This window comes from Lissotriton helveticus, chromosome 4_1 (genome assembly GCF_964261635.1).
Source record: "Lissotriton helveticus chromosome 4_1, aLisHel1.1, whole genome shotgun sequence".
NCBI lineage: Eukaryota > Metazoa > Chordata > Amphibia > Caudata > Salamandridae > Lissotriton > Lissotriton helveticus.
In genome coordinates this window covers 1,625,402,950-1,625,428,441 of record NC_136063.1, presented here as the reverse complement: position 1 = coordinate 1,625,428,441, position 25,492 = coordinate 1,625,402,950, and the positions used below count along the sequence as shown (strand labels likewise).

At 40.9% G+C, this 25,492-nt stretch overlaps 1 protein-coding gene across 7 annotated transcripts in view; it reads left to right on the top strand.

Moving 5' to 3' along the window:
- Positions 1-19,654, top strand: part of ITPRID1 (ITPR interacting domain containing 1) — a 462,385-nt gene extending 442,731 nt beyond the window's left edge. For 6 of the 7 annotated variants that reach the window (XM_078688266.1, XM_078688262.1, XM_078688263.1 and 3 more), the window contains 3 exons: positions 4,331-4,442; positions 12,254-12,514; positions 14,584-18,152. In XM_078688266.1, coding sequence (XP_078544392.1) covers positions 4,331-4,442; positions 12,254-12,514; positions 14,584-14,631 — 421 coding nt within the window. In that variant the 3' untranslated portion in view covers positions 14,632-18,152. Of the gene's footprint in view, positions 1-4,330; positions 4,443-12,253; positions 12,515-14,583 lie in introns of all 7 variants that reach the window. The other variant, XM_078688261.1, reaches the window with a different exon arrangement.
- The last annotated feature ends 5,838 nt before the right edge of the window (positions 19,655-25,492 follow it).

The following is a 25,492-nucleotide window of genomic DNA, read 5'->3' as shown; positions in this document are numbered from 1 at the left end:
ACAAAGGCTATTTCGACTGAGAAAGGTGCTCTTTAGAAATTACACCTACCCCATTTTATCCATACATTTGTATAATGTTCTCCAAAATTTAACCCTTCACTACTGTCGCCCACCCTCTTTCTGAATGAGCTTGACTGCTTTGATACACTTGCAATTTTTGTAGACTATTAATATTTTACAACCCATATGACTATAGTGCTGTTAAGCCAAACGCCAACAACCCCATTGTGTAAAAAATTTCCAGCACCACTGCACATACATATAGATGATTTTTAATTTTAACAAGATTTTTGGTAGTACAAATGAAAGCACATTGATCTTTAGTTTCACCCCAAATATGGATATGTACTGAGGTTTTTGGTAAACTTGGTTTCATATCGTTTGAACGCTCCCCAGAAATCCAAGTTTTTTAATTTGATCCAGATAGCACATTTTCACGACTAAACTCCATTGAATTGGTTTATTTTAATACATTCTGTCATCCAAAGAGCCTCAATTAGAGTCTTGTAAAAAAGGTTCAAACAGTACTTCAAAATGAGGCATGAACTGGAGATGCTAATAGGTTGCAGCAAGATGAAACACAACAGACACAGTTGTAAAATAATAATGTGTGCATAGTATTAGGAAACAAAATAAAGACCTCTTTGCGAAATATAACTACAGTGGTAGTGTTTATATTGTTTTTTTTACATAGTGAGCTCAACTCCAAAAAAGGTAGAACAAATTTAAGTAGTAGAAATATGCACAGATACCTCTTCTCAAAGGGAACCAGGAGTTTGATGTAGTCGACCATGCGACTCCATGATGTTTCAGCCGGCGCCCTCATGGCTGTCAGTGTTGCGTACATTCTCCCCCCCCTTTTTTTTTCCAGTTTAATAAGGTTTTTATTTTGTTTAAGAAAGATAGTACAGTATAATATAACAGCATGACATATAACAGAACCAATATGCAATAATCATAAAAGATAAGTGGAGATGAAAAAGGTTCAGAGAAAATATGAAATGGAAGAAAATAGTAAAGAGAAAGAAAGAGAAGCAAAGAAGAGAGAGAAAGAAGAAGAGAGAGAGAAAGGAGGGAAAGGTTAGGGAGGGGGATAAGAGGATAAGAAGGTAGAGAAAGGTAGCCAGGTAAGGTCAGATTTAATTTTTAAGGTGACAGAAGAGGAGGAAGAAATTGCAATTCTGTGCTCATCACATACAAAATTCCACCATGTATGCACAGACAGTTTAGAGTTATCCTTCCAACAAGACAGAATTACTTTGAAAGCAGTTGCAATGAGAAGATCAAACAATTTTGCGTTATAAGAATGTAAATCCAAAACATCAGATAGGGAACCTAAAAAAATATGCAACGATGAAAATGGTTCAGAGAAATGAAAAATACGCATGCAATATTTCCAAACTGCGTTCCAAAAAGTGAGAACTGATGGGCAATCAAATAAGAGGTGAGTAAGTGTGCCTGGGTGAGAGGAGCATGACCAACAAAGGGGTGAGGAGGAAGGGGAGAATTTTGTTATGCTTACGGGGGTAATTAGAGCTCTATGGTAAAGAAAAAAAAGTGACTGAGTAATACGAGCTGAAATCGAAGTCTTAAACAGTTTAGACCAAAAGCGATCCCAAACATCAACAGATAACGAGAAGGATAAATCATTTTCCCAAACAGTTTCAATAACATTTTTAGGCCTAAGGCCTACATTCTCTAATAACAGTTTATAAATTAACGCAGCTTTGGGTATTTGTTGAGTAAACATAGTATACAATGGAGTGTAAGGAGTAAGGGAAGGAAGGGAATCAAAAGTAGGAAGGGTAGATAAGTGAGATAAAATGGCAGAAGTAATGATGTCAAATTCTTTGCGAAAATGTGCAGGTATATCAAACATAGTTTGCATTATATCAAATGAAATAATAGATGAATCAGAAAAAAATTGGTACACAAACATAATATCCTTTTCTTTCCAATACTTGAAGTAAAAAGATTTACCCTTGTACTTAAGATATTTGTTATACCATACGCTAGAGGAAAGAAAAGTTTGTAGTGGGGACGAGTCTTTCGAGAATATATTATGCAGCAGAGTATGTGAGTATTTCAGTACAGGGTGTATATTCAAGAATGAACAATTTGACATGAAAAGGGTGTGTTGGAAAGAAAAATCCTTTAACAAGGACCTTTCGACAGCAATCCATCTAGGTAGAGGGGTATCATTGAAATCGAACGCCAATGAGAAGGCTTGTTTTAGTAAAAAGGCAGAATGGTACGATTGAAAATCAGGAAAGCGGACTCCACCTTCAGATTTTGGGCGTATAAGTTTATGTAATGAAATACGAGATCTTTTATTATTCCACAGAAATTTGGAGCAGATGGAGTTCAGCCGATTGAAATAGAATTTAGGGATTTTCACAGGTAGCATGGATACAGTATATAAAATATGTGGAGAAATCATCATTTTGATGGTGTCTAAACGACCCCACCAGGAAAGGAAAAGGGGAGACCATAATTGGAGGAGTGATTGGATCTTTTGAGTAAGGGAGGTAAAGGTCAGTTTGAGTGTGTCACGCAAGGTAGAGGAGAACCAAATACCCAGGTATTTGATCTTAGCGGGACACCATGCAAAATCCGTCGATGCAAACATATATTGGTAACAAGATGAGTTGAGGGGTAGGACCTCCGTTTTAGAAAGATTAAGCTTATAGCCAGAAACAGACGAGTATAAGCGGACTTCTTCTAAAAATGGAGGAAGGGAAGAAACAGGATTAGCCATGTAAACCAGGACATCATCAGCATAGGCTGAAATTTTTGTCTCAATCGAGGACTGTGTGAACCCTTGAATTAGGGGGTTAGAGCGGATTTTAGTGAGGAAGGGTTCAAGGCAAAGAATGAAAAGTAAAGGGGAAAGAGGACAGCCTTGTCTTGTCCCTCTGGATAAGGGGAAGAATTTTGAGAATTGATTATTAACAAATACACTAGCACGGGGAGCAGAATATAGTAGTTTAACTAAGGAAATGAAGTGGGGGCCAAACCCAAACCAATGTAATGCTTTAAACATGAATTTCCAATTAATTCGGTCAAACGCTTTCTCAGCGTCTAAGGATAGGGCAGCTAGAGGGGCTTTGAATCGTTTACTGTGGGAGATAATACTGGCAAAAACACGGGCATTATCAGCTGCAAGTCTTCCTTTCACAAAACCAACTTGATCGGTTGTGATTAGCAGAGGAATAAGGGATTCAAGGCGGGCCGCTAAAATTTTGGCAAAAATTTTACAATCGTAATTAATAAGGGATATGGGACGATAGTTTTTACACAGGGAATGGTCTTTATCAGGTTTGGGGATTATGATTATGAGGGCATCCAAAAATGAGCCAGATGCTTTGGCATTTGCGATAAAGGAGTTAAAAAGTTGTAAAAGATGGGGTACAAAAATAGCGTGCATGTTGGAGTAAAATTCAATTGGGAGACCATCTGGACCAGGGGCTTTCGCTTTCTTGAGGGAGGTAATTGCCTTGAGAATTTCCTGAGGGGTAATTTCAGACTCTAATTGATGGAATTCGGTAGGGAGAGATGGAGGAGGGGGGAGGTCTTGGAAGAAGCGGGAAAGGTCATCATCATCAGGTTGCGTATCATCAGTATACAGGAGTTTATAGTAGTTATGAAATACTTGTGCAATATCCTCATCAGAAGAAACCGTTGTATTGGTTGCCTCATCCCCCCCCCTTTTTAATGCCTTCCTGTATGGGAGGATAGCGAAGGACAACTTCTAACAGACTTTGTAACCTTAGCAAGCAAAATTAAAATCTACTAAGTATAATTTAAGGGAATAGATTGGAGAGTGGCAGTTTCTAGGATGATGATTTGATATTTCAATCCAATCACTTGCCTTCAAAACTACTATATTTGCCAATAAAGGGGAAAAAGTAAATTGTCTTGTCGCCCATGTCAGCTTTAAAAAGACAAGTTGCCAGAAAAGTCTCTTTGGGTCACGTTATGAGTTAAGCGTGTTGTGCAGTAATACTGCACACGATAAATACTGATTCAGTGGAGAGTAATATTTAATGTGGCAAAGATTGGCAGGGACCAGGGGATGAGGCTTGGCTGTTGTTGAGCCGTATACTCCACAGTGGTTTTACCAGATGGTTCTCTGATCGTAAAATTTAGTCTGGTGTTCTTGCATTCGGGAAAACGAGGTGTGAACACACCAGGCCCCTGGTGATCTTGCATAATGGAATGCCACATGAAATTATGCTCTCCCTGATTCGACCAGTGTAATAGAGGTGTCCGAGAGCTCATTATTCACTAATTGTTACATTGACCCATTTTTTAACCTTGTTTGCTTTAGAGAAGAAATGAGGCGACTTCAAGTGCTGCGCCGTGCAGTTCATCGTGAGGTTACTGAGTTAGAATTCCAGCTGGATGACCGATCCCGTCAGACAAAGGAAGGAATTTTATTGGTAAGGAAAGGATCTTAATTTATATGGCCGGGGTAATTTTTTCTGATTTCCTTTTGGTTAGTGTTATTTAGACTGAGTTGTTTGATCTGGTGATTTTTATATACATTTAAATTCTTGCTTCTCACATACTAACAGCTCACAACTCACGGATGCAAAGTTTCTGTTTTTATAGTTTGTATTAATGAATGTAAATCAGAATGATTTTTATTTTTTTTATATTGAATTGGATTCACGTTTGAAGCATCACATTGTATTGATTCTGTAGCTGCACTTTAAGACTCTATGGCAGTGGATCTTAACCTTTTGGCTTCTCTGAACCCCAACTGGATCCTTACTGGAATCTGGGGAAACTACTGAGTCATTATTGGAAGCAGAGGACCTCTGCACTAAGCAATTGCTATGATTTGAGCTTTAAAACGAGACACAAAAATACAAAAACAAATATATACACTCAGGGCCGGACTGGCTACCGGGCAGTTGTGTGTGCTGCCGAGCAGGGGGATGCTTTCTTTGATAGGGGCCTGTGTGTGCAAAACGAAATTCGTTTTGCTTTTTTTTTTCCAAAGCGCACGCAGGTCCCCATCAACGAAATACGCCCATACCATGGAGAAATCATCCCCCTGCTCGGCAGCACACACAACTGCCCGGTAGTCAGTCCGGCCCTGTATACACTACAGTAAATGCTCAAAAAGTGAAATATCTTCTTTAATTCCCCAATAAATAAAAAACCGTTTTCAAATTCTAAATTTTGCATCTTTAATTATCTATACTTTATTAATTGTAAGTAGAGCTCCCGGTTTTATGGTATTTATTTTTTTAGCATTTCCGTCTGTATTTATCAATTTTTATTTTTTCCCCACTTTATCTGTATTTATCCATATTTATTTGTGTTTTGTGGATAAATGAAGTGGTAAAACTGTTTTCCTTATTTATTTAACTGATAGACGCACACACATACTTTGATGTCTGTCTGTTTTAGCTATTTCAGCTGTCGCATATTATATAACAAAACATCCACTGGTAAATATTAGGATTATGCCTCAAATGTATGTTGAAACATGGCATTATTCAATTAAATTGGATCTTCGTTTTAATTTTCTGTGCTGTCCATCTGCTCAGCTGTTGGCATATAGTTCATGAAAGGCAGAACAGAGTGACTTAAAAGAAGCCCAATTGTCTGTATTTATAAACTTTTAAAAATAAATGCAGACAGAAATACATTGTTTTCTGTCTGTATTTATCTGTAAAAATCTGTAAAAACGGAAAACTGGGAGCCTTAATTGTAAGTTATTCATTTGAATAATATTGAATTTTTGTAAAGCAGTTGAGAGCCCCCTTAGTAGACCTAACAGAACCCCAGAGTCCTCAGACCACATATTAAGAACCACTGCTCTATAGCTCTGTTTCAAAGTCCATTATAATTTGATAGGCACTTTTTACATTGCATGTTTATATTGGTGCATTTGGCATAAAAAGGTGCATTTTTCAGTTAGGCAAATGTTTATTTTGAATAGTTAGGGGAGTAATTGTCTATACTGTTTCGTTTGTACATAGTCAGAAAAAAAATGTAATAAAAAATGTTGGCTTTCTGAAAAACACACTTTGATATGTTAAAAAATACATTCCATCTCTCATACGCAAGATACATTTGAAGCTGATACATGCAAGGGGCAAATATCGCAGACATCCACAACAGCTTCAACGCCACGATCGCCCCAAAAACCTCTGAGACCTCCGCCCCCACGGCCACCATCCGCACTGACGCCCCGCTCTCCTGGACCAACATAAACGATTACAACACCATCAAAATCATGAACACCATCCACTTCAGGTCTTCGTCAGACCCATGCCAACACCACATTTTCAACAAAGCCAGCACCACCATCGCACCCCATCTCCGGAAAGCCATCAACATCTCCTTTGAGACAGCAACCTTCCTGGAGAACTGGAAGCACGCCGAAATCAATGCCTTACTCAAAAAACCTAAGACTGACCCCAAGGACCTCAAAAACCTCAGGTCAACCTCCCTGCTCCCATTCCCGGCACTGGTCATCGAGAAGACCGTCAACAGACCAGCTACCTCGAGGAGAACAGCATTCTGGACCCCTCCCAGTTTGGGTTCTGAAGCAACTACAGTACCGAAACTGCCCTCATGGCCGCCACGGATGACATCAGGGCCCTGCTAGACAACGGAGAAATTGAGGCCCTCATCCTCCTGACCTGCAAACCACCTTCAACACGGTCTGCCACTGCACCCTACGAACACGCCTCCACGGCGCTGGGATCCCAAGAGAAGACCCTGGTCTGGACCACCTCCTTCCTCTCTGGCAGTACCCAGAGCGTCCGCCTCCCCCTTTCCACTCCGAAGCCACCAAGATAATCTGCGGCGTACCCCAGGGCTCATCCCTCAGCCCAACACTGTTCAACATCTACATGGCACTGCTCGCCCACGTCGCCCGGCTACATGACCTCAACATCATCCCCTATGACGACGACACCCAGCTGATCCTCTCCCCCACCAAGGACCCCCACACCACCAAAACCAACCTCCACGAAGGAATGAAATCCGTCGCCGAGTGGATGAAGAACAGCCGACTGAAGCTAAACTCGGACAAGACGGAGCCTTGGATCCACCCCCTTGGCCTGGGATGACTCCTGGTGGCCGACCGCACTGGCAACAGCTCCAACACCCACCGACCACGCATGCAACCTAGGGTTCATCCTCGACTCTATCTTCTCCATGACAAAGTAGGTCAACGCTGTCTCGTCCTCCTGCTCCAACACCCTCCGCATGCTCCGCAAGATCTACAGGTGGATCCCCACAGAAACAAGAAGAACGGTCACCCAGGCCCTCGTCAGCAGCAGGTTTGACTACGGAAACACCCTCTATGCAGGATCCTCGGCCAAACTCCTGAAACGACTTCAACACATTCAGAACGCCTCTGCACACCTGATCCTCAACATTCCTCGCCGCAGCCACAACACACCCCACCTAAGAGAGCTGCACTTGCTCCCCGTCAACAAGAGGATCACCTTCAAGCTCCTCACCTACGCACATAGGGCACTCCACGACACTGGACCAGCATACCTCAACAGAAGACTCAGCTTCTACACCCCCAACCGCCAGCTCTGTTCTGCCGACCTCCCCCTCGCCACAGTCCCCCGCATCCAAAGAGCAACCTCCAGCAGCAGATCGTTCTCCCACATCGCCAACAAGACCTGGAACTCCTTCCCATCCCCCTACAGCAGACCCAGGACCTGCTAACCTTCAGAAGACTCCTCAAGACCTGGCTATTAGAGCAGTAGCAACCTCCCCTCCCAGAGCCTTGAGACCCTCATGGGTACGTAGTGCGCTTTACAAATGTTTTGATTGATTGGTTGATTGAATAACAATAAGCTCTGAGTGCAATTAGAATGTTCAGGTTTTAATGACCTTTTGTGAAGAGGATTCTGTTTACTCAATGAATACCTGTGAAGCTTAGCAGTGGTGCTTGGGTTAGTCTTTCTTTGTCTGACATGCATAGAAACGAATTATCTGGTGGCAAGGAAATAAGTCTGAAATAAACATTGGACAAAGTCCATCTTTCAATGAAATAATGTTTCATGCACAAAATATGCAAAATATTTTAAGATGATATCGTCTCTATTGATGGTGTGGGTATCAACTAGATATGCAAAGCCAAAGCAATCAGGCCCAGACAACTGAGAGGAACATAATAAGAATAACGTTCATCAAATTCCATCTTAAGTCCTTTGATAACAACGATCATCCCCACAAATAAGCCTAGATCAACAACGTTGTTGCACCTGGAAATGTCATGCACAGCTCACATATGGACTAATTCATTTCTTTGCGGTGCATATCATACAACAAAAATAGCCATGATATACTCTTCCCACTTTCCTGTTAAATGCATGTATGTGATACTTGACTTTATGAGGACAGCCTGGTCTTGATCTGCAGTCAGAAGGGACAGTGGGACTAATTATGCATCTTATTATGACTGGTTCAATTGAAAAAAATGCATAACAGAAATCTGCTCCTCCCTAGAAATAATGTAAAACAATCAGGGTTTCCAAGCCAAAAGTTACATGCTCAAGGATCATTGAAAATGCCATGTAGTTTAAAACATGCAACATGGAGGGAGTACTCTTGGACGGGTAGGGCAACTTCTCTGTTTATCAACATGATGGTCATAGTTGTTTCCACTGAGGGGTTGGCCCTGCAGTAAATAAAAGTGAATTCATTTTTTTAAAGAGTTTTTTTATTATTGAGTAAACAAGTGACATATCAGCAATTTACCATCTTATACAAAAAGAAAATAAAACACCTTGGATACAATTCGATCGTCGTCGTCAAGCAACCAGGAAAATGAAAGTGAATTCATAAAACATTTTTTGTATAGCTATGTATGAAACAAATCAGTTAAAACAGTTAGGTGTCCTGTCTGTGCCCTGTAGGCTAATTCACTGGACTTCACACTGGACCCTTTCTTAAGGTTATATTTACATAGAAAGACCCTTGGAAAGTGTACTTTGTAAGGAAATGCATCTTCCCCTCCTCAATCATTGGCACAGTTTGAAGCCACGTGCCTTTCTTGTGCTAAGTCATTTGATCAAATCACACTAATGCCTAAAAGTGTGCATTTCATTCTTGCTGAGACCGGCCTGAGGTAGTAGATCACAAGGCTTACGCCCAAAGCGGTATGCTTGAGTTTCTGACACACCTCGCTGAATGAGTGAATGTTGGGAGCTCCTAGAGACCTGAAATCCTAATGCTGGACACTCTCAGATCAGTCATCTGCAGGTTTGGCCACTGCCATTAACAGTCAGTGTCACTGAGCTTCGGGGTGACAACAATATTTCTAAAACATTCTTGTGGATTATCTAGGACAGAACTTTTTTCTTTGACATCAATTTTATATCACCCGATCAATCTGTTTTTATTGTATTAGTGATAGATTAGTCTACAATAATATTTTCATTTGTTGTGTTTTCTTATTGGTTTTAGTGTGTGGTAAAACAGAGATTTTGAGCAATTGTAATTATTTACATGCATCAAAGTGCTAAGGATAATGCCAAAACACTAGAAAACGCCACACATTGTATTTGTCAGTTTCATGTCCAAATTGTGGGTTGAGGCTTCAGGAAACAAAGTTAGGGACCTGGAAATCTCATTATGTCCTCTTGCTATTCAACAAGCAAATATACATATATGTACGCATTTAATCCCTTCCGTGCTTATGAAAGCCCCCGGCCGCCATGAGTCATGGTGGACGTGTGCGCACGACGGCCGGGGTGCGTCCGAGCCATGCCCGCGATCGGAATGTTCAGCACTGCGGCGGAATTCGCGCCGCAGCCGAGATGTTAAAACAGAAGTATTTATTGTTCAACCCTGAACATTTGTCTTGCTTCAAATAAACACAGTGACAACTAGGTAGAGGTGAAAATAAGCTAAAGCTTGTATATTGTGTACCATTTTACCACAGCATCCATACTCCGCTATAAACAAGCACAGACCTTTATATGGCTCTCGAAGATAACCTTGGTACTAATTCTGTGAGCATGGCAAAGCTTCAGCGATTGACATGATATTGGTGTTGGAGGAGGGTTGTACATGAAAAACGAATCACAATACAGACAAATAAGAGCCAAAGGACATAAGGTCTCAAATATAGGTATTCCAAACAGAGACATTTTGTGACAGACCGATCCAGATTACTAAGGGAGTTAAAAGAAGCAGTTATATCACGAACATAATCAGATAATCTTATCTACGCCATAGGCATTTAGGTATAGGGTTTTATTTTTTAAAAGGGCTTCATTTCTGGTTCTATTAAAATATATGCTGGTGAAGAACTGTAGAGAAAGGTGTAACTGTTGAGGTGCTCTAGTGTTTCAGTGATCTGCTTAGGTTGCCCACCTATTTCAAGGTCATTATGGACACTGTTTCCAGTCCTGTACATGTGTGTAGTAACCTAAAGCATTCTGGGTATTGTAGATATAAGCCTGTTATCCTGGAAGCTTTTCTTAGTCCTGAAAATTATTACTTGAAAAGACATTGCTTGGCTGGATGCTATGCACCTCTAGAATTCAAGAGTTGTGGCTCAAACCAGGAAACTAGAAAGGAAAAGCTGCCTAGCTTATCAATGGCGACTTTAAGCTAACAAATTCTATGAACAGAAATTTCCAGATAATGGAAAAGGCGAGGTGCCTGATTTAGACTGAGGGGCCCTGAGCAGGCACGGCTGCTCCAAAGGCACGCAAGGACTGCCTTCCTCATTACGAGTTGAACTGGTGTAAGGCAGATGATCCTTTACCTTTCCCACGGCGGTGCCTGAAAAACAGACATCCTAATGGGAACAGCAAAAATGTTCCAGCACGGCATGGATGGTAACCTCCATGCCGTGCTGGAACTTGGGGTGCAAGCATACAGTAACGCACATGTTGTGTCGCCTGAATGCATCCCCGTGGCGAAGGGGCATGGGGGCCCCCTTTGTTCCTGCACCACCAGCTTTTTCATGGTGGGGGTTATGCCATGAAATGCTTGCGGTGCAGAAACTCATAATATGCCAAACTGGACTGCGCCAGTCCAGCTGAGCATGTTACGTTGTGGCGCAGCTCCACCACCACCAGGGAACGACTGTACCCTGGTGCAGGTGATGTTCCACCACCGGTACGACTTTGAGAGTCGTAATCTCGCAGACAGTAGACCACCACTGCTGCTCCACTGTGATGGTCAGAAGGACGCCACACTCATAATCAGGCCCAAAGTGTGTATTTATATTTATATCTACAGCAAGTTTTGATTTTTAGGTGAAGGCGGATGTAATCATTTATTGTTTCTGTTGTTTAAGCGCAAATCTCTAATACACCTGAGTCCAAATTAATCAACATTTCACATAACGCAGCATTGCGTGAAAGGGAGAGGGCAGGTATGCCCCCCATATAACACTATAAAGCACATTCCTTCTCTCTGCCTGCTCTGATGCACAAACTGCTGCCTAGTGCCAATGCAGGCGCCCTTGCACCATGGTGCGAGAGTTCCTGCATTTTAGGCAGGATTGTTTTTGTGCAGGAAGGGGCACCTTCCTACACCAAAACAATCCTTAAAGCATTTCCCTTTTTGTAAGAGTGCTAGAAAATGGAGCGCACTTAGAAAGAGAAAACAACGAGGAGAAATAAATAAATTTTTCCTCATTGCACCTCTGGTGGGGAGGCATACAATTCGGATGCATTCCCAGGTCTACCAGTCTTGTTCAATGTGTGAATGTGTCAGAATACATGGGTGAATGCGTGCAAACACCCACGCTCCACCCATGGAATGGCTTTCTGCCACAGAGTAACGCTAGGTAGTAATCTGCGTTGCATTGTGTTACCCTAGACTTATGGAGCAACACAAGGCAGCCTTCAGTGGTTGACTAATCTCATTTAGGTTTTGCATCCCCTTGCATGGTGCAAGGACAACGCAGAACCTTGATAAATAATGGCCCTGGTTTATAAATAACTTGCTGGTATTTTAACTTTTGTGTTAAACCATTTATTATCTCATTCCAGTTTTTCTAAAACTAGATAAAAGGACATGATTAGGGCATATTATTCATTTTTCATTAACCCCCCAAAAAGGATGTGGACTTGAGTATCTGCATGATATATATTTAATGCCAATACCTTTTTTTTTGTTTACCTGAATGTACATTGATTTGTTAGGTGGTGTAGAGATATCACCTTTATATGCTCCAGAATGTTATTGTCTTCAAAATATTGTTTGTACATCATTCTACTGACTGTCTTCACTTTCTCCTCTCCAGCAACTTAACCAATTATTGGAAGAGCAAGCAAAACTCCATTCAGAACTTGAACACACTGATTGGAAGGAACAAGTAAAGGGTCAAAATCCAGTTGCGCCTGTCAATGTCTTGGGAGCCACGCAATATCCACAGTCCATAGCAACTGAGTGTTCTTTGTCTGTTGCTCAACAAGAGGAAATGGAGAAACCTATGGTGCCTCAAAAGGAAACAAAGATCCCAAGTCAGCAGAAGAAAGGAGATTTTAGCACTTTCTTGCAGAATGTAAGACTTTATATGGTGTTTACCTTCACGTCTTCCAGTCCTTACAATACAATCAGTAGACTGATGCATGTGTGCCATTGTGATTTGTGACATTTTTAAAGCAATTAGTAAAGTGGTTAAAGAGGTGGTTTGAAATTGCAAAAGGTATCCTACAATCCTTGATACCAAGCCATAGCTTAGTTGACACCGAGACCACTGGAAAAGGTGTCCTTGCTTCATCACTGGGTCTCACCATGGTCCCTACAAACCAGGGTGGGGTCAACCACATTCCTGGGAGCATTTTGGATATTTTTCCAAACGGGGTCTACAACTATAGATAAAAATACCTAAAGGCCACCCCAGTTTCCTTTATTTTTGAGTGCCTTTGGTATGGTTAAAAACTCAATAATATTTTTTATGGTGGGAGGGGGGATTACTGTCCCTACATGTTCAGCACTTTCTAATGTCCTCTATATTTTCTGGCTTTTATCAGGACATAATATGCACTGCACCATAACTAAATGGTCTTATTCTATTGTCAGAAGCATCTTGTCCTTACTTTCTAAGGTACCATTCACACTGTATGCACAATACATATCTATGAGCCTTTGATGCTCAAAACCTTGAATCTGATAGAAGAAGAATCCTAGTTTATTATTATCTGGGTGTGGAAGACCAAAATGTTTTTGATCGTCTGACCGAGTATCCACACCCAGAAGGACAGAATCTTGATGAATTTCAAGAAACTGTAAAACAGTAAGAAAATTATTCAGAAGATTCGAAAAATGTAATGGTATACAGACATAAATGTTTTACTAGGGTTCAGAGTCTGAGTTAATCTATTGACCGAGTATCATCACAAAACAGCAGTTTTACCTGTACTATAGATTGGGATTTACCACTGCACCTAACCTTATGCGGCTCGTGGGTAATTCCTTTCAATAGGTGAATGAAAGGTGTTCCAGGACACTGAGCCTAGCAGCACTGTCCTAGCTGGCTTGTTGAGCAGTGTTCCCTAGCTGGTCTGTAGAAGTGGAGACACCAGACGTTCTGTAAGACCTCCCTTGTCTGGTCCTGTTGTACTCTCCTCCTGAAATGGAGACCAAAAACGTAGGGGTCGTTCTAAACTATTATTATTTATTGCATCAATGTCCTTTTTGACACATTGCTATACTTCTACAGCCCCTCTTCTGTATTATCACCAAATGTTCCCTTTGTCTAGGTCTCTACCTGTTCCTCACCTCTCACCTAGGAAATGGTGTCTGGTGGCCCTCAGAGAGGTCAGCTGCTTACAAGGTTCTTATTCTTTGCTTTTACTAGTCAAATTTTAGGTTCTTACACGGGGTATAAAATGTAGACAGTTGCCTGTACAATATACATTCATCACCTCTGTCAAAGGATGTCCCCCAATCTGAAGGTTTTCCAGTTCAGACCCTTCAGGCTTCACTGATGTCCTTCGTTCAGGTTTACATGTGCAGGTTGGACTTAGCAGCCCCTGCTTGGGTTTGTGTATTTGATCGTGGCCTGCTCCAAAACCCATACTGAGAGCTCTTTCCACAGGTTCCACACCATTATATATTTCAGATTGGCAGCCATATCACTCTGTTATATTCTGCAGCTTAGCAGCCATGTCATGAACCACACCTGCGCTTGTGCACAGGCGCAGAACACAGTCAGGCACTTATTTTTCAAGAAACTGTCCTGTCATCAGTGCATACGCTAATTTGGTAGGTCCTTGAGTGTAAACATGCATGTGATAAGTCACAATTTCTATGTTAGTGCATTTCCTTTTGACAGACTGATTTCTTAAAAAATGGGCATGTAGTTCCAATCTGTTCGTGATGAGAGATCTGTGCCACTCATTGTAAATATGTTTACCTGTTTCCACAGCTTGTCCTGACTGAGGTGGAAAGCCTTTACAACATGAGCACAGTTGGTGCTTTAAATGATTATGAAAATGTATTGCACTATATTGTAAAGCATATGCCGTACTACATTGATGTCCTTGTTATACCTATATCGCTCTTTGTTCTCTGCATCATTTGTTCTTTTATCTCACTGAGTGTTTTTTTCCATTTCCTTTCTCTTAGCTGAGAAAATCCTTCAAGAATTCTTTCGGAAGTGAAAATGCAGAGTGAAAATCTGTCAGCAGTGTAAAGGAATATACTCAGAGAGCGTCCGGCTTACTGTTTAGTTGCTGCAGCGTTGTGTTGCACGCAGACATTTTGAGGAGAACTTTGCCAAGTAGAGTTGGCTTATTGTGGCGCCACTTATGGGTTCCTGGAAGCAGGAAGCTTGCAGAAGAGTGTCACGGTTCTGGCGCAGCGCCGGAGACACAGGATTGAAGATCATGTGTTTTCGGTTTTTTCTGACATCTGTCAGTAATAATGGAATGATCCCGCTGCTAGAGATAAATTGTGTTGTAGTGATAAAATCCATTGCAATGTGGACTTCTTAGCACCATTGCATCGTGCCGCTTAACTGCCCCACGCTGGGGACCATTCTGGGATTCACGCCATATTTTATCAGCACTGTTTTTGCACATCATGTAATAGCAAGTTTGAATGCTATTTTGCTAGTAAACACTGACCTTTTTGTCTATAAACACTGTAAAAGTACTACTAATTGTCTATTCTATTTAAATAAGAAGTGTAAAGTGTCAAATCGTTTAATAATAAGATTTATATTTTTAGTCATAAAGTGACATAACTGACAGAGTATTTAAAATATTTAACTTATGAATAACATGTTGGGCTTGGGTGGTTGCACTAGGATGTGGAGTCACATGTTCATGTATTCAATTTTGATGTTTTGCAAATGGAGATATGTAAACATCTTTTTCTCACCAGTTATTATTATACTACTTTTTACTTTCTAGGACATCATGGCGTGCATAACTGTTAGAAACGTGAAACTGCAGATGTAAGGCACACTCAGCAGATGGAAAAAGCTTTGTATTGTCTCACTGAAAGAACTCGTTAAAAGAAACAGTCACAAAGGGCCAGATGTACGACTGTTTTAGCAGTTGCAAATGGAGAATCGGGCCATTTGTGACTTCTAAAACGGCTTCTGGCATGTACTAACCCTACTTTGTAAGTCAGTAACCTACTACAGACTTGCAAAATAAAGTTTGCGAATCACTATTAGGAAGGGGCGTGTCAAGGGTGTCCCTTCCTAATAGTGACTCGGAGGGACATGTATGAACGTTTTGCGATCAGAATGTGGTCGCAAAACATTCATACTTTACTGACTCCGTGAAGGAGGTAGTAACCCATTCCCAAACTGGAAGGGGTCCCCAAGGGACTTCTTCCCCTATGTGAATGTGGGTGCCATGAAAAGGAAACTTTTCATTTTTCTTTTTTAAATGCATCCCGTTTTCCTCGAAGGAAATCAGGTTACATTTTTTTTTAAAGATGCTTTATTTAAAAATCAATCCTAGACATGATGGTCTGCTGAACCCAGCAGACCACCATCCCTGTGAGTGCAGGCTATTCCCAATGGGTCACGAATTGCGGCCAGCCTCATGAATAGTGATAAGGCAGGTCATTTGCGACCCCATTGGGAATCACTAAATGTGTCTGAGACACATTTATACATTTCATTTGAGAGTCTAATTGTGTTTTGCAAAAAATCGCAATTAGCGTCTCGCAAAATTAAATGGTTGCACATGTAATCCTAAGATCCTTTTTAAGCATTTGGCATTGAAGGGAATCTGCTCAAAAGTGCCAGGTGTACCGTCCGTCATTTTTACAGTGCACCTACGATAAATGCACTCTGTTATGCATCCTAAACTCTAAATAAGGACCTAAGTCCTGATTCCTGGATTGTCCCTCTTTCTACTTGCAGATGAATGTTTACTGCCATAACTTCAGAGTAATGTATTTTTTTAATAATATTCAATGTTTTGTTTGTTGACTGTAGGTCCCCTTTTAGGTGCAATGTTATTTACACACAATATAAACAATTCCACATTGTTTCAGCATAGTTCTGAGTGACAATCTAACATGATTAAGTCAAGTTGTGTAGGTGGCTACGGCTGTAAGCAGTAGGCCCTGCGTTCTTAGCAGTGGTAGCATCATGTGAAGATCTTTACTTTTGACTTGGTGTCTGAGTTTGTTTACAACTTAAACTAAACTAAAACAACAATAATGTTTATGCTGATCTATGTCGAATTAAGTTTGTAACTGAAATGGTTTGTTATTTATCTGTGACAGATTTTGAGAGTTATATAGAGCATGCTTAACACAAGAAAGGTAGAAACTATTATTGGTTATCTTTCTAGAGAAGTCTAGCAACAAAAACAAGGTGTGATATAGTGGTAAGTATGGGAAAAATATATAGGACCTAATTTGTCTCAGTTGATTGGTATATTGGTGAGCAAGATTAAAACACAAAGTAAATGGAAGAGAAAACCTCTTGAATTAATGAATGAACATATGAATAGTTCAGCTTGCAGTTAGTTCGTTCATTTTCCACGGTGGCTAAGTGGTAGGAAAACCTTAGGAGAGAATTCGAAAGAGTGATATTTGAGCGTGCTCTTGGCAGAGTGGAGAGTTTGTTGCACTCGTATGGAAAAGCTTGTAAAGGGCAGCTTGTAAAGCTCTGAGCACAGTTGAAAAGTATATTTGTAAAGGCAATCTGGCCTCTCTGTTCTCCTGACAAGTGAAAGCATTATTGGCAAATATGTTATGTATGACGAAAGGTATCAAGCACACAAGTTGGAAAGCAGACTTTTTATTAAAGCTTGAACTCAGTGACCATAATGTGTCCGAAATGAGATAAGCACATGACTGGAAAGATACTTATAAGCATTTTCAGTCAATGCGTTTTAGACTAGTGTGGGGAATTTAGGTTTCCCAAGCTATGGATCAACGTAACATAGATTTATAGAACGCAAGAGATAGTTCAACATGGTGTCACCTAAGGAAGCAAAATGGTGGTTACAATAAAGGAAATAGTAAATCTCTTGCTTGTCTCCAAGACTCTGATATTTATAGTTAGGTTGTAATCAGAGACTTCCTTGGACACTGTGGGGCCAATTGATAGAGGCAATTTGGAGTATATATCGTAAGTAGTACTCCTGTCGTATTCTTTTATGTTCTTCTACATGCATTTGTGAATTGGCTCATGGATGCCTAAAATGGGGATATTCAGATAATATTCCTATACAATTAGTACAAATAGAAAAGACAGCGTCATCTTCGAACTTTCAGAAATAGGGAACTGGACATTTTGGGGCAATCTCCAAAGGCATGTATGAGTACATAGTAGAGTACTCTTGTAGTACATCATCCTGAATTTTTAAATGCTTTTGTGAATCAGACCACTTAATTCTGAAGTGTGTGTTGCATATTACATCGAGACTGTTTTGGGGACATATTTGTTTTGCTTTCATGATGCAAATACTATTTCCAAACAAGTGTGACGTTTTACTTTCCCCAAGACAAAATGGTCAGCGTAGTTTAAACAAATAAGTACTAGCAATTTCCCTTCAAAGAAACCCCTGAGAAAGTTGTTAGAAAACATGACTAGGGAAAAAAAAGTTTATTTTCAGACCTTAAAAAAGGTAGAGTGGTTGTAGAGTAATGATGCCGGATACATGTTAACATTATTGATGATATCATAATAGATAAGGAAAAATAAAGAATGAACCAAGAAAGTGTTGTGTTTTTGCGAAGATGGTTTATTTAAGGAGAATCCCCATGTTGAATGGGATATCGAGGGCAAGAGGCAAGTAGAGCTGATTCTGAATAGAGGCTTTCTATCTTCATAGCCACCTTGAGTGGTGAAGAGCCCTCTTCAGTTGAGCAATTTAGTCATCTGGTCGTTTATGTGGAGATGCTGGAAGATTATATGAAGTGTGAGATTATCATGATGGAGGAACTGGAGAGGAAGTATAGGCGTAAATGAAAGTATAATGTGCCGCAAGTCAAATGAGAACACAATCATATTTCATTACAGTACCAGCAAGCATTTAGAGGTAATTCAGAAGCTATGGGAGGTTGTCATTTATCGTTTTCAGTGCACAGATACAAATAAATAGATATCTAGCATTGTGATCTTTGAAATTAGAGGTACATGTTCAATTGAGAATTTGTAGACCGGTGGTGATATTAAAACAATTGTGGCTCCGGTCATGAGAGACAGCAACATTTGTTTTAGGTGTGAACCCGTTTTTGTGCCTGAAACAGCATGACAATCCGTATGCAAATCATGAGTGTTTGCTCCCACTCCCAGCTCAAGGTGAAACATGCTGCAAATACTGGAGTAATTAGCGCACAGGCGCTGTCTGTGCACAATGGAATGGGGAATAATTTGCACTAATGTACTATTAGTGCATTATTCCACATTCCAAGGTCATAAAGTCATAATGGTTGAAAATTGTGCATCCACAACATTTTTAACCCATATAAATGCAAATTAGCAGGTGAGCAATTTGCACCAGATTAAGACCAGTCATGAGTGGCTCTAAAGTGTACTTTCTCTAACAACTTTTAGTTAGAGATGTGGTAACATACCAATTTTTGGCCTGTTTCACATAGGTAAACTCAAACTTTTGTTTAAATTTATTATTTCTTTGGTATTCTCAAACTACGAGTTTGATTTTATTATTATTAGTAGTTCTACAACCGTAGAGACTTTGCAGTCGGAGCACAGACCTTCATACATAAAAAGATAGGACAGGTCCATCTTTTTATGTGCAGAGAGTCCACCACGATTATTGCAGAGTCTCCACAGTTGTAAAATTACTATTAGTAAAATTAAACTCGTAGTTTGTGAATAACAAAAATATAGCAAACTTACATACAATATAGTTGCCATAATTAGCTGCAACTGGAATCTGATCACTTCAAACGTTAGTGCAGAATTAATTATATTAATGTTGTATAGACGGATTGAAGAACTAGGGAATCTGAAGGCAGAAGAGAAGTTGCATTATGTGAAGTAATAAACAAGAATGAAATGTGTAGTCTACTGTTTGAATATATGTTCCCACTTCATCGAAATAAAATACACATTGTTTTTCTGCCTTTATTATAATACATGTGTGGAGGAAAGTAGTCATGAATGTGTGCACTTGAAATAAAAAAAAAAAATGTCTGAACCAGCACAGTAAAATGCCACAAGAGTTCAATGTAATAAAAATGAAGTGTTATTTAATTGACATTCTTTTTGTCCACTAAGTAGACACTGTGTCACGAAGGCCCTGATTTACAGTTTGGTGGATAGGCTACTCCATCACGTTTGTGATGTACTATATCTAGCAAACCCTTGGTCCACACACTCTATTGTAAGTCAAACAAACCATAAACTTTCCATCAGCGGTGATCCTATTGGATCTGTCTACAGAAAGCTTACTTTGACAGCCTGACAGAGTGCTGGTCGTCAGAGTAGGGGCATAACACCACTAGCCGTATTTAGGATGGATGTGTTGATGTCCTTTGTCTGTCACCGTACATGAAAACCTGGCGGTGACAAGTAGAAAAATTAAAATAATGTCTCCCACACCCAAGGAAAAACGTCCTGGGTTTGAGGGTCATTGGATATTTGTTTTTGAAAAATAAAACTTTTGGTGGATTGTCGTAAATACTGATGAAAGTCCTTCACAAAAAGTTTGGTACCATCAGAGGGACTCTAGTGACAGCAGTTCATCTGCAGGTTCATAAATTACTGGTGGACCAGCAATGATGTCTAAATAGGGCAGCCCTCTCTCCACCAGGGTGGCAGACTCTAACAAATGGGGGTACTGGTTGAGGGGGTGAAACCCTACTGAAATAGCAACCACAATCATTGTCAGGGTGTAGTCACAAGCAAACCCCAAATTAACTGTGTGTAATCCTCTGGTAGCTTGGCACGAAAGCAGTCAGGCTTAACTTAGAGGCAATGTATAAAGCATTTAGGCAGCACTTCAAACAGTAATAAAGTGAAACACAACACAAGAAAATTCCTACACCAATTGAGAAGAATAGTGCAAACGTTAATAAATAATTGAAGACCAAAACAATAAAAATCCTATGAGTTGAACCAGAAATATGCAATTTTGAAGAGTGTATTAGTATTTTGGAGAGATATGCAATTTTTAAGTGAAAATGGCACCAGGAAGCACAAAGCGCCAGCTGTGGTTATCTGGTCATGCAAAACCGGGTCAAAATTGCAAGTTAAGGCTGACCACGATGGGGATAAAAATGAAAATTAAAAACTTTTTTTGAATAAATTTATTCTTTTTGTGGTGTGTGGTATACTGCTGATATTAGTTAAACTTTGATCCTTGTTATTTAAGGGAACACCCCCTTCATGTTTTTTCCTCACGATGGGGAGCAGGCCAGCTACAGGGATCTAGCTCGGCCCGCTGAGCAAGAGTACCTTAAATCTTGGTTGCGAAGCAATGCAGTGTCTAACATTGAAGAAGCACCATCCAGTGCTGGATGGTAGGAGTTGTGAGGCTGTGATGCGAGGTTTTGTGTCATCGCCAGGGATGCCATTGATGAGGGGCTTTCAATGCAAAGTCCTGCGCAGAAGATGTGTCACACACCAGCTGGTTCCAAAGAACCTGCGGGGCTTGTGATGCAGATTCCTGCATTGTCGTCGAGGATGGCATTGATGAGGGGTTTGCAATGCAAAGATCTGTGCTGGAGATGCGTCAGGCAACAGCAGTTGTTGAGAGGCTACAGGCGGCAATGCGAAGTCCTGCTCCAGGGATGTGATAAGCACAGAGTTTGATGAGGCAATGAGTCGTGCAGAGACTGAGATGCAGAGCTTTGGAAGGCGATGGGCTGGTCATGCTGGCATTGCAGTTGGGCTGTCGGAGCCCACTTTCAAGGGTCCAGGACTGAGGTGGTAACCCGCTTGGGAGGATAAGGCTCACAGCTGGCAGAGTTCAAGTGCTGGGTTCAAGATGGATAATCCTGGTCTGTCCCTGATGAGTCTGCTGAGGAGGCCAGCCAGCTAGTCCTTGGAGTCTCTGTGGTGGTCCTGGGTTCAAGATGCAGGCCTTCTCCCTCAGACACGAGGGTAGCAGGACAACACAGCAGGACAGCAGAGTGGCAGTGCTTCTTGCACCAATGCAGCACAGCAGGCCTTCTTCTGTTTCTTCCACAGGGCATATGTGTACTGAAGAGTTGAATCCTGGGGTCCAGTTTTTATACCTGGTGCCCACTTTGAAGTAGGAGAAGCTTCTAGCAGTTTCCTCTCCTCCCTCCCCACTCCCCCCAAGGTGTCAGGAATCCCCTTACTCCATGCCACAGCCCTAGCTTGTCTGGGGACACAAAAGGCTAGTGGCAAACCCTTTGTGAGTGTGCCGTTGAGAGCCTTTGTATTGTGCAAGTATGCTAGGTGTCAGCTTATCCCCTCATTAAGCCAGAGTTCCCCACCCTGCCAACATCTAGCTTTCCTTTGTGTCACTGTGTTGGAGGAATAAACAAAGATCAACTGTCAGCTACATCTAACCATGTGGCTCAGAGACAGGCTGCAGGTTCCAAAGGGTTGGGGAAAGAAAATTGCAACTTCCTAAAAGTGGCATTTTCAGAATTGTAACTTAAAATCCAACCTTATCATTAGTGAGGGCTTTTAATTATATTTCTTTAGATACCAAACTCAACCTACCATCTCCCAATTGAAAATTATTAAATGTAATAGGTAACCCAATGTTATCCTATGGGAAAGGTAGGACTTGCAGTAGTGAAGATAGCGAAAAACTATATTAAGAAATTTTCATTACCAAGATATGCAAAACTAAAAAGTGCGTATCTAATTTTTTAAAATACACTGCACACTGCCCTCCGGGCTGTTCAGGGCCTACCCAGGGGGTGACTTATATGCATTAAAAAATAAGATTTAGAGCTGGTAAACGGTTTATTTTGACAGGTGTAAATGGCAGTTTAAAACTGCATGCACAGGATGCAATGGACGGCCTGAGACATGTTTAACGGGCTACTTAAGAGGGTGGCACAATAAGTGCTACAGCCCCACCAGTAGTATTTAATTTACAGGACCTGGATACATGTAGTATCACTTTACTAGGGACTTACAATTAAATTAAATATGTAAATTGGGTGTATGCCTATTGAAGTATGTTGAAAAGAGAGAGCACAAGCACTTTAATGCTGGTTAGCAGTGGTAAGGTGCACAGAGTCCTAAGACCAACCTAAGGCTGACACGTCTAACATAGACGGAATGTCCTGTGCCATCCTCACAGTCAGGTAATACCACCAAATGTTAAATCTGTCTATATTCGATGGAGGATCACTTCAAGCATGACTATTAATATGGTGTTATATATATATAGCACTGGGGAATACTTCAGTCGGATCTAACGCTAGTCAAAATTATTGGAGACCACCCTTCAATCACTTATCGGCGAGCCAGAAATCTGGGCGACCAATTAGTCCACAGTCATTACAGAGAGAAAACCAAAATCACATGGCTACAACGAGAAGGTTTTTGGCCTTGCAGACAATGCAAAGTGTGCAAATTTGCAACTGCTACAAAAACAATTGAAATGAATGAAAACAGAACATGGTAGATAAAACAACACCTGACCTGCAAGAGCACATTTGTGGTCAATATAATAACATGCCCATGCAACAAAAGATACATCGGCAGCACGATATTTGAGGCCAAGAAAAGAATCTTAGAACACACAAGAGCCACCACCCATCGAGATCAGACCAATGCCATTGCTAAACATATGGATGAATATCATGATAATAACTGGGAAACCCTGAGATACTGTGCAATTGATCAACAAGCGGAATCCGAAAGAGGAGGCAACCGCAGAAAACTCTTAAGACAGAAAGAGTCCAAGCACATCATTGCTTTCAGAACTCTCGAGCCAAGAGGTCTGAATCAAACAGAAGAATTACATGTTCATCTCTAAAATCGTCTGACCAACACATACACTCATTCACCAGAGAAAGAGATTAATATTCAGAAGACTCAAGAACGACACAGGGTGTCAATAGCCAATAAATGAATACATTAAGCTCACTGGAGAGCTTTAAAAACACCTTGTACCAGTCAGAAAGAAACATTAAAAGATCAACGTAAGAGAGAACAGACTAATTGATATATGACTCATCTGCTTTCATGCACACAAACGGGAGAGAAAAAGACTGTGAAGTAACTCAAACTCACCAGAGAGACATTTACTAATTTAAAAACATGAGACATGAACTATTACATGACTTATCCGTATTTTTGTAAAGAATTCCCTTTCCATACACTATGTAAGCAAAGAGCATTTTTTAACATCACCTTGCTTAGTTGTAATGTCGAAAGACGTGAAAAACTACATCACCCAGAATGCAGCTGCATTCATTTATGATTGTTTTTTTCAAATTCTGCACTAAACATAAAAGAAGGCTCATGTTAGAGCTCAACACCCGTGATCAAGCCTTCGGCTGAAGGCGAAACGCGTTGGGTTAATGACGAGACAAGCAAAATAAAGCTGTTGGTATGAGCGAAACCATTGCCTGAGTGAGTGCCTTTCCTGCCTGCCGGTTGAGAGCCGGATTTGTTTACATTCTACAATGACTGGTTCTATCGTTTTAAGGAAAGGAGCACCTCGCGTCACTGGGAGCGCCTGCGTTATAAAATTGAACCACAACTGGATTGAACTTTCGAAATAAAACGCGAGGCTGCCCTCGCAGCATTGAACATACCTTGGAACAGCCGATTTACATGGTGAAAGAGGAAAGGAGAGGAGCGTTGCCGGTGCATTGCCACATACTGAAGTGGGAAACAGACGGAGTAGCAGGGAAACGAACCGGAAGGTCTGAAACCTTGCTGCAGTCCAGAAACCCGCCGGTAAGAGCAATAGGACCAGCGCGATACCCCCGCAGACTCGAACCAGACTCGGCTTCCAAGCATTAACAGCTGCGAGTTAAAGCGCCCACTTTTAAACGTTGCATAAATTATATTCAACAACAGATAAGACAGCCAAAACGCATGCCTGAGACATATTAAAAAAAACAGTTGAAAGGAAAAAAACTTTACTCATAGGCAATAAACTAACAAAATTCCAAACAGCAGGCTGCTTATTCTGTTACATAAGGACTCAGGCAAAGCGATACTAATTAGGAAAAGAGACGAGTCAGACCACTCACTCTAAATTAATACTCGTCATGGAAGCAAGGGAAGCAAAACGGATAACAGAAATAAAGGAGTTATTCACAGTTAAAAAGACATCACGCAAAGAAAGGGGACAAATACCAACATTGCCTGACACCAATAAAGATAAATTGAAATATTGGGAAAGTCTCTCTAAGAGAGAAATCAACAAGTGGTAGGAACTCCTAATCCTCCAAAAGTACGTGGAGGTAAAGAGAATCCCACGTGGATTACGACTAACATTAATGCCCAGTCACCAAGATACATCCAGTGAATTACTCCAGGAATGGGGAGAACACTTATTGGACTCATCCATGGGTCTGATGATCATCCTAATCAAACACTTAGACAAAAGCTTGAAAGATATAAAATGCGAATTAAAAACAGTAGAGGAAGAAATCAACCAACTAAATCTCAGTGAGGATCAACAGAAACTGAAATCGGACATTTTAAAGTACCTGAACAAACATGAAGCCCGAGTTAAAGCCAGAAAACAGTTAAAATTCCAAAGAGATGAGGCTGATTTCGAAGAGGGTCGCATTTTTACCTTTGGCAAGCAATACGCACAACGCAAAACAAAAATTTCAGCTAAAAAAGGAGGGGATGAAACTTCCAGCTTCGACTCGCTAACTAGTGCAGAATCAAGTGATCTTAACGCACTGACAGAAGAAACAGCAGACCAAACAACAACAAAAAGGTCTAATTTTTTTACAGAAATGCGAAAAGCATTGGAACAACAACAAAGAGGAGCACAATCCCCCAGGAGCAGGGGCAGAGGCAGGGGACGTGCCAGAGGCGGCGCAGGAAAACAAGGAAAGGCAGGAGAAGCAAGAACGGAAGAAAAAGAGGACTCATGGTCCAAAGCAAGGTTGAGACAAACCCGCCGTTAAT